The sequence below is a fragment of the Lissotriton vulgaris genome, chromosome 10 (assembly GCF_964263255.1).
Source record: "Lissotriton vulgaris chromosome 10, aLisVul1.2, whole genome shotgun sequence".
NCBI classification, from domain to species: Eukaryota; Metazoa; Chordata; class Amphibia; order Caudata; family Salamandridae; genus Lissotriton; species Lissotriton vulgaris.
This window is the reverse complement of record NC_141698.1, coordinates 700847687-700857662: the sequence shown is the minus strand read 5'-3', so window position 1 is coordinate 700857662 and position 9976 is coordinate 700847687. Positions and strand designations below refer to the sequence as shown.

General features: G+C 52.6%; 1 protein-coding gene across 1 annotated transcript; it reads right to left on the bottom strand.

Moving 5' to 3' along the window:
* Positions 1-5775: 5775 nt before the first annotated feature.
* FZD8 (frizzled class receptor 8) lies at positions 5776-9726 on the bottom strand. Its single transcript, XM_086941523.1, has one exon. It carries the CDS (start codon positions 9187-9189, stop codon positions 7351-7353), a length of 1839 nt encoding a protein of 612 aa, XP_086797649.1. The 5' UTR covers positions 9190-9726; the 3' UTR covers positions 5776-7350.
* Positions 9727-9976: the final 250 nt, after the last annotated feature.

Genomic DNA, 9976 nt, shown 5'->3' with positions numbered 1-9976 from the left:
AAAATATGTGCTGCTGACTAAAGGTGGGCTCAGTTGCTTTCGTCACATCCGGTTTCAACCCATAAATTCGTCACTGGATTATAACAATTGGGGGGCATAACGTTGGTCTCTTCAAGTTCTCCAAAAACTAAAAATAAGGGTGATGTAAAAAATACCTGTGTGTCTAAAAATATTTCCCCAGAACCGGACTGTGCAAAAAGGGCGCAGATCCCTACAACAGAGCTACACACTTACCCGTTTAGCATCTTTTCTCTCCATATTACTAGATTTCTTATCTGACATTTTTCTACTCTGTTAACACCGGGATAAAGCGAAAATGAATTGGTCACAAAATGCTAAAGCAGCGAAGCCTCATTGGAGTCAATTAAGCTGCATAATGCAACAGCTAGTACGGACCCAACTCCACACCTCCTTAGCCCCATCAAATGCTGGTTTCGGTATCTGGTTTCGGTATCTGGCCAGTCTGTCGGACTTTATGGCTATGTGCTCTGTTCTCACAATGAGTACAGACGCAGGTGTTGTGGTGCTACCTGAACTGGACCGAGCCCAGGCGCCTCGATTAAAATATATAAACGCATTACTCAATCGCCTACCAAAACATGTACACGAAACATAAATTTGGAGTAAAGGTGAAATGGTTGCTGAATGCTGACATTTTTCTCCATGTCGCTCACATCCAGGAGGAACTTCTCGTGCTCACGTGACATTCTGGCTGTGGCACGCACAGCTGCTGGGCAAACATCCAATCGGGAGGGCATGCCCCTTGAATGGAAGCACGCTATGTGACAAACAAGGCTGTCTGGCCGGGACCGTCACTCTCATGTATTTTGCAACGTGATCATTTGCAATTGCATAATAGGATACAACAACAAAAAGTTGCAACAGGTCGTTCTGGAAATCAATAAGCTGGAATTCTTTTCATATAATGGACGTGGACCCATCGTTATTTTTAATTTACCTTCACTGACATAAAATCGGGGTTACACGTAGCGAAACGAATCACCCTATCCATTCCTGCGGTGGTTGGGTGCGCGTGTTATTTTACATTTGGCAGAGGTTGGTGCAGGACAGCAGCATTGGCCTGTAGATGGCGCCTTCGTGCCACGGAACAGACGAGGGGGAAACGAGGTCAAAGTCTGCAGACTGTTTACCTTGAACGCCTAAGGGGGGGAAGCATCACCGCGTGTTAACGGGAGGCGATTTCATGCCGTTTTTAGACTGTGGTTTGAGGCTTCCTCCACTGTCAATCGAGGGATGATTCAGAGTCCAATTTTTCGGCTATGCTGAGGCAACAAACTCCTGCACCTACTCGCGTGTGATTTTTTTTACAGGATGCGTATTGGTGTAGCGCCCAGAGGCATTATTTGGCTTTCACTTACCGTAATAAAACCAAAAATATATATATATTTTTAAAAACACCTCTGGCTGGTAATGCCTGTTGATCTTCCTGTCTAGCCTTAACTGACTTCGCTTGGATGGGTAGCCCAGGCCCTTGTGGCTGCTCCAACAGGCGCCCGTGTTTACGTCCTGCTGTCGCGGTGACATAAGGCAGCAGCGCTGCTTCAAGAGCAGCTCGCAGACTTTAAAAGGGAAACGGTCGCGCCTTTGAATACACAAACTGGCACCCTTTTAATTTATACAAAAATTCTCCGAGTGCGCGCTCGCTTCTGTTAACGATTCCTCAATGCGTGAAAAAAAAACGTGTATAAAGAGGCAGCATGGGACGCCGCACGTTGAAAACGCACACGCCATACAGGGCTTTGACGCACAAGTGCCTGGTATAATAATGCACTTAACGCGGCATATCGTGTTAGTGGGTTTAAATTGCATATTTGAATGGTGGAAGGCGCGCTCCCCCCTTGGGGCGAGGCCTGCACATCCTTCTTGCGCGCACATTGTGTGTGTGCTCTGAGGGGTGAAGCAGGGACAGTGAACAGTGGCCGTGCTCCCAGTCCCCCCAGAAGCTTGTGTCATCCGGGTCGGGGTCGCAGATGGCACCAGTCGCTCTCTAAAGGGGTTCGCATGCACTGAAATGTCTGGGAAGAGGAGGCGGATTCGCAGATTCTATGGAGGGGGAGGGGAGGGCAACCCCTCGTTAGGCTGGAGTGCGGCCCGCTCTCCCCCCGTCCCCAGGCCCGCTCTGGGAGTCAGGGGCGCCTCGCCGCTGATAATGGCGCCCATTGTCCCCCCGCAGTCAGCTGAAAACCCGCTCAGCAGAGCCCGGCTCTCGGCGCTTTGTCCCCGAGCGGTGGCGCCTCGCGCCGGCCTTGAGCACTGCCCGGGAACATTCTGTGGGGCGGATAATCTCCGTGCCCCCAATATGTACCCTTCAATAATGTTTAGCTGACTTTTGGGCCGCATTTACATTGGGCGGCCTAACTTGACACCAGCCACAGGGGTTTCCACAGCAACCTCTGCTTTGCACTTCCCGTTGCCGATTTTACCGTGCCCCCTAACATGTTTATGCGCCCAGGTTTCACGTCACTGCTCAGACTGAATCTCTTGTGCACAGATTTCACACTTAATGGCCGCTCAGCCGCATCGACGACGTCTTTCTTAAATGGGGGACAGAACTGCAACTATAACTTTGTGCACCAACGATCTAAAGTGCACGGACACTTAACAAAAATGGTGCAAATAACGAAACAACATGTTTGGGACCCACAGTACATGATGCTGTGCGTTTTAAAAAATGCACAAACATATATGCAGAAAGTTCACCCTTATAAAGTCAGTTGTGTTTGTTCCTATTACGGTTTGTGCTCATATGTTTGTCTGTTTCTTTTAAGTTTGTGTTTACCACAAATGCTGGTGTTAATCCTCGGGCGCGGGATTGATTCTGAAAGGTTTAGCCCGCTGGCCGAAAGGGTCTGGTTTAGACTGGGGGGGAAGGAAAGGTGGTGATTGTTTATCTCCAGAGTAAACAGCCCATCCTTCAACAAGGCGCCGATAACATCGTCCCCACTGCCGCTGGGAGGGCTCAAATTCCCGCAGCAGCAGACTCCAAATAAACCAACCCTTGAGTGCAATAAGGAGTTAGGCCATGAAAAGCTGGACTTTATTGCAGGACACGAGCAAACAATAGTGTATGTATAAGAGGAAGTTCTTAGACATGGGGCCCCTGGTCACTGCGCCATTGGAACCAATCAGTACCGGGCAGACCAGGTCCAGCTAGGCCTAAACCGGTCTTGGGTAACTTGTGTTGCAGTTCAGAGAAATGTGGCAGTTTGGGATGGACTCTTCCTATCGGAGCAAGCTTGAGGCTGATTTTCCTATGGCTGGGTCTAATCTGAAGTGGCATAGTGGGCAAAAAAAAGATGGATTGGAATGCTACCCCAAAGCGAATGCCAGTGGTTGAACTTTTACTATCATTCGCCCCTTCACTTTGTGTTTCATATAATGCGTTAAGAGGCCATGGGTACGCCCAGATGCGGATCCCTGCTCACTTGAGCTGCTTTCGACAGACGAGGTCCAATGAGCAGTGCTTGAAATGGAAAAATAGAAGTGCAGGTACTCTGTAACAGAACTGAGTACCAGCACTTTTTTATTTATTTTGAGAGGGAGAGTACGGCACTTCGCAAGAGAAATGTAATACTTTTAATTGGCGAGTACCGGCACTTCTCAGAAACAAGCAGGTACTCTGGTACTCGGTACCTGCTTGTTTCTGAGAAGTGCCGGTACTCGCCAATTAAAAGTATTAAATTTCTCTTGCGAAGTGCCGTACTCTCCCTCTCAAAATAAATAAAAAAGTGCTGGTACTCAGCTCTGGATAGTACCATCCAATTACAATGTTATGTTTGCCAGCCTAGAGACAATAGCATGTCTAATGATACTCTGTAAAATGATTTCACGCTAAATGGCGAGGGAACCCGCCCTATGGTTGTAAAGCCACGTTTGGCCGGTCTTGGAATTCACACGTTCCAGGGGCGGGGCCGAGCCCCCTCCGCCCCCACCCCATCACCGGGCGTACCTGCCGTCAGCACGGTAGCGGCCCATCTCCTCCCTGACTGACACGCTAATGAGACGCCCGCGGGCGTCCTTTCAGCGCACGCACCACCTCAGCTACTTTTTAAAATGATTGCTAAACTGACAGGAAACAGCACAAATCACGCGCCCAGGGTCCCCCCTTCCCCCACAGCGCACCCCGCATGAGCCCCCAAAGCTGCAGGCCGCGGCCTCCTTTTCCCCATTTAAAGAAAAGCTGGCAGTTCATAAGTGTTGTTCATGGGCTCAATTAGGGCCGGAGCGGAGCGGGCTCTGTACAGCCATTGTCTTGCAAAGGAAAACTTTTTAAATTGGGGGATTACGGAACAGGCCACCTGTGGGGCATTCATGCCCCTTTTCTTTGCTGCCCAGCTCATGCCCTGCTGCCTGCAGCCTGGCTAACAATGCGAGGGAAAAAGCTGGTTAAAAGGCTGCCCCCTCCCTCGAGTGTTCACTAACTGTTACAAGTCCCCCCTCTTGGAGAAAAAAAAATGCCCCACGCCGTCCTAATTGAGGAGCTGCGGGCTCCGCGGCGGCGACTGGGCTGTGACATGAGAGACAGGGAGCTGGGAAAGAAAACCTCACGTTCGGGGAGAGAAAAGATCAAAGTTTCGGGGCTCAAAGCGAGCCCGAGTTCCCTTCAGATGGCTCTCGTTTCAGAAATGACGCGCTCTGCCGCCGGACAGGCAGGTAGGGAACAGAGGCGGCCAGGCCACCTCAGCCGCCCATTCAGGCCGCCTTTCTCCCCGCACAAATGGCGCTGACAGAAGAACAACGCTTACCCAGAAGCAAAGAGACCGAGTTGTACTTACGCCAGTTCAGCCGGGATGGGATATTCAGACAATTAAGGGAACTAGATTAACCATTGGCGTTCCTGTAAGAACCCAGAGCATCATGGTAGGTGTAGTCCTGATTTACCTCAATTTGGCTCAGCCCCAATTATTTTGAAGAGCCAGGCAATGGACCGGTTTATGCTGAACATGATGAAACCAGACATTCCCGTAATATGTGCCTTTTGCTAGAATGCTAAACACAGAGACCACCCCACACCAGCAAACCACAGCTAGACATTGGCGCTGGTGTGTATGTCCTATCACCAGCATAGAGGTTTCCTAAACTATGCAGGAGCAGGACTCCCAATCCATGCCTTTTCTGTGCATTCCTGTAGTCCTGTTTAAGCAATTAGAAGGAATTGAAGTAAAACTCTAGCCTGGAATGAATTACTCGTGTTTGGACATGGAAAACTCGAGAACTGTGGTATACGCCTTTGTTTTTCCCTTTTTGCATTCTGATACTTGTATTGACCTCTATCCCAATATAAAAATCCAGGACTACAAGCCCCTGAATGTAATTAAAAGGGCAAGCAGGGCTAAGCTACCCAGGCATGGGGACCTATGAAACTTTAAAGTACAAGTCGCCTCGCACATTCGGTTGTAACATGAGGCTGGAGCGCAGGTGGTAGTAACCCCTGGTGTCCATGTGCCAGGGTGCAAACGACAGCAATCACCCAGCCAGTATGAGCGCACACATCCAATTAGCCACGTGCAACACCAAGCTGCGACTCCCTTGCACAATCTGCATACCCATTAGCGTGCACAGCCCCGGGCCACTTGCAAAGTGTGAAAACATTTCCTCACCAAGCAGCGAGCTGGTGAATAAAAAGTTTCTTTGGAGATGTAAGTGTAAAGCCACATTTTACACAAAAATGCGAGTAAATCCGCGCTTTCCCATTTCCATGTGCAAGTACTACATACAAAGTCGGCGCGAACAGGAAATGACCCTAAAAACGAGTTTACCAAAAAGTAATTTTATTGACAAAATAGAGTAGGCAAATAATTTGCTTGCTTTTATCGACAGCAGTCTCTAAACTTTTTTACAAAAACATACTTTACACAATTGTATAGGTTTCTCTTGGTATTTACATATATTACACGTATTTTACACGATTAACAATAATTATATAAATATACATCTTTAAAATGTTCGGAACCCGTAATTAGTTGGGGTGATTGTGATGCTTAAAGATATGTTTTAAGGCATTTCGATTCCTCGATATAAAAAAAGTTCCCAAAAGTTCAGGCACACTTTTTACCGCTCGGATTTAAGTGGAGAAGGGCGAAAAGTAGCCTTTGCGCAACAACTTCAAGGACAGATAAATCTTTGTGCCTCCCAATCTGAAACCAGAGTCCATGGGTAGCAAATTAACGACCTCCTTGCATATAAATGGAGAGAGGGAAGGGGGGTTGGGGTACTCTCTACCAGGTATATTCTTCTAAGCAGTCATTCAAGGCCCAGCTAATGGATACCATTAGAGTTAATTTTCATGCTAAGTAGCAAGAAACTTTGAGGGAGGGGGGGCGTAACTACCCAAGAAGTGCCCTTGTTGGAGTTGCCACCCGTCAGCAAGCCCTGTTTGGATATGTGTGGGAATTTTGATGGGGAACGGGACTGGAAACCTGTGGGAATACACTAAATCTTCCAGGTCAGTGCAGGGTGTGTATGAGGTGGTTGAACTGGGTGACATCCATTGCCGGCTGCAAGATAAGTCTACAAGGGCTACTGTCTCTGTAATAATGTTTGGTGACCACTGCAGCATCAATTGACATGGGTCCCACCCACTGTCTGTAGGAAGGATGGTAAAAGGATTGGCAGCCTGTGACTTCCACAGTGTCAATCTATCTGGGTCCCAGTATCTGTGAGAGGGGTGATAAAGAGGTTGGCAGCTACTGTCCACTTCTCTAACATTCAACATAGGACCCAGTGCCTGCAAGAAGGATGGTAAAGGGGTTGGCAGCCCCTCTCCAGTGCATTCTCAGTTCCCCTGGACCTACATCCGCAAAAAGTTTGGTAGATGGTTCGTAGCCGCAGCCCACGGCTGTATCAGTCTATCTAGGCCCTGGAGTCTGCAGGAAGAGTGGTAAAGGGAGGGCTGTAATTTCCAACTGCCTCATTATTTGGGAATCTTGAAGCAGGGTATGTCTGGAAACGCCTACAAAGTTTGGAGCAACATGTTAAGACAGTGTGGCAAGAGTAGCAAGGGGCGATTGTCCATCAAGACCTACGTGGGCCCAGTTTTAGTGGGGTATAAGTCTGGAACCCAACTGGACATTCTTTAGCAGTGTGATTTTTCACAACAACAGTGCAAGGAGGACAGGAAGGTGTCATCGGATGCATTGGACAGTTGGTAATCCAGAGTGAGTCACAATCTCATTTAGGGCGATATGTTGGCCAACCCCATTCAGTCCCAATGAGAGCACATGTTAGTGGTGTGTAAGAGGATCAATAAGTCTGCGATCCCAACAGGAACACCAAGGGCAATGTCCATACCCACAGGGAGGTGAAACCAGTCCCACAGTTTTACAAGCCTCAGACCTGCGACAAGGGCATCTGTTTGGGGTAGGAGACGGAGCTGGCCGTGCCGGACCTCCACGTCAGACCAGTGCTGGCATCGCTGTAAATGGACCCTCCGCCCGCCCCTTTGGTCCCCCAAAAACAGCGTGTGCAGAAGGCCTTCCAGGAGTCCAATGTCTTGCCTGACCATATCCAGACCCCTGACGTGATGCCCACCACTAGACACATAAAGTACTTGAGCATGAAAACAGCATAGTCTGGCCGGCGGGGTGGCAACTGTGGCCCACCCTGTTGGCTGGAAGGACAGGGGCAGTTGTGAGCTGCCTCCCAGGCCTGGCGATTGTGCTGCTCGTAGAAAAAGCAGGCCACCACCACCGTGGCGGGGACGGTGTAGAGCACGCTGAAGACACCAATGCGCACCATGAGCCGTTCCAGCTTGTCAGTCTTGGTGGCACCACCCTGCTTCAGGATGACACTGCGGATGCGGAAGAGTGACACAAAGCCAGCCAGCAGGAAGAGGGCACCCACCAGCAGGTAGACCACCAGTGGTGCCAGCACAAAGCCACGCAGATTGTCCAAGCTCTGGTTGCCCACCGAGCAGATGCCAGCCACCGGATCACCATCCACTGAGCTCAGTGCCAACACTGCGATGGACTGGACACTGGGCAAGAGCCAGGCGGCGAGATGGAAGTATTGTGCATAGCCAGCAATAGCCTCATTGCCCCACTTTAGGCCAGCTGCCAGGAACCAGGTGAGGGACAGGATGACCCACCAGATGGAAGAGGCCATGCCGAAAAAGTAGACCAGCAGGAAGACAACGGTGCAGAGAGCTGGGCCTGTGGTCTCATAGTGGATGTGCTCTGCCTCTCCACCAACTGCACGGCCACCCCCCGAGCTGCAGGCCACCCGCTCGTGGCCGGCCACCAGCCGCACCAAGTAGCCAGCAGACACAAAGAGGTAGCAGACGGCCAGGAAGATAATGGGCCTCTCCGGGTACTTGAAGCGCTCCATGTCAATGAGAAAGGTGGCCACGGTGGCCAGCGTGGACAGAAAGCACAGCACGGACCAGAGTCCGATCCAGAAAGCGGTGAAGGCTCGCTCGTCGGCGCTGAAGAAGGGGTTGTGGCAGGGCATGGCGCAGTTGGGCATGTGGCCGGTGCGCACGCGGTTGTAGAGCGGGTGGTGCTCGCTGGTCACCTGCACCATGGGCGCCCGGCACTTGCAGCCCGGCTGGCACGAGGAGTCCCCCCCGCCGGTGTCCTGAGGCGGCGGCGGCCGTGGCTTGGGCCGGGGCTTCAGCTGCGGGTGCGAGGGCTTGGCCGGGCGCGGGGGCTCCGGCCGCGGGGCGGCGGTGGTAACCGCCCCGGCCGGCTCCGTGCGGTTGTAGTCCATGCAGAGGGAGTCGGAGGTGGCGTGCGCCGGCAGCTGGTCGCAGCGCATGCGGTCGGGCCAGGCGAAGCCGTACTGGCGCATGAGGGGGGCGCAGCCGGCCTTGGCCCGCTCGCAGACGGCGCGGCAGGGCGGCAGCGGCTTCTTGTACTCCTCCAGGCAGATGGGGGTGTACATGCTGCACAGGAAGAACTTGAGGTCCGGCGAGCACTGGATCTCCACCAGCGGCCAGAACTGGTGCACCTCCAGGCCGGCCTCGTCCTGCGTGTCGTGGTTGAACTGGTTGGGCATGTAGGTGTAGTTGTAGCCGATGCCCCGGCACAGCGGGACGGTGATCTCCTGGCACGTCAGCTCCTTGGAGGCGGCGGCGGCCGCGGCAGCCAGGCCCCGGGGGCAGCGGGCGGACAGCAGCAGGAGGAGCAGCGGCAGCAGGCGGGGGGCTGCCAGCGGGCGGCCGCGCTCCATGCCGGGGGGCGGCGGGGCTCCGTGCAGGGGACTCACCCGGACCTCACGGCCGGAACTTCATGCTCCGCCGGGAGCGCGGGCTGCAGCATGCACCGGCCCCGGGAGGGTGCAGCCTTGCAGGTGGGTCCCGGCGCACTCTCCGCAGCAGGGTGTTTTCGTGGGCGAGTCCCGGTGGCTCTTGCAACTTGTTCTGCAGTTGGTACACTGCCTTGTACTGAAACTTTACAGGAAAATCCCAGCGGACCCCTCGATGCACCTTAACTTCAGCCACAAGTCCCAGTCCAGGAGAACTTTGCCCACTGTCCCGGTGCGCTCCAGCAGCGCGTGCAACTTTACACCCAGTCCTCGGGCTCAGCAAAAATGTCAAATATAAAGCAGCAAATCCTCCTGGAACAAGTGCTCTGTCCCGCGGCTGTGTGGTGCTTCCCTCTGCACACACTGCCGCTGCTTTCGCTGGAGTTGTAGCCTGTGGACGCACCTGGAGCCCGCCAGCGTCCGCGCGGCGCTTCACTTTCCTCAGGAAGGCGAGCGAGATTTGTTTCTGAATACAGGCGCCCGCGCATGAATATTTATAGCTGACACCCTCGGGATCCCGTCCGCGGACCAATGACTGCCTTCCCCAGAGAGGAGGCGGGCTTTGCAGTACAGTGCACAGCCTCGGAGCCCGCCTCAAATACTCAATGGGCCTGGCCATTGGACGCGGCGCTGGTCCATCTAATAGAAGGGGCGGGGCGAGGACAGCAGAAGCAATCAGGCTTATCTGCTGCCATTCAGATAGGGTTTGCGC

What these genes read in the sequence shown, in the direction of transcription:
- FZD8 (XM_086941523.1), bottom strand. Translation starts at nt 9,189, where the DNA reads ATGGAGCGCGGCCGCCCGCTGGCAGCCCCCCGCCTGCTGCCGCTGCTC.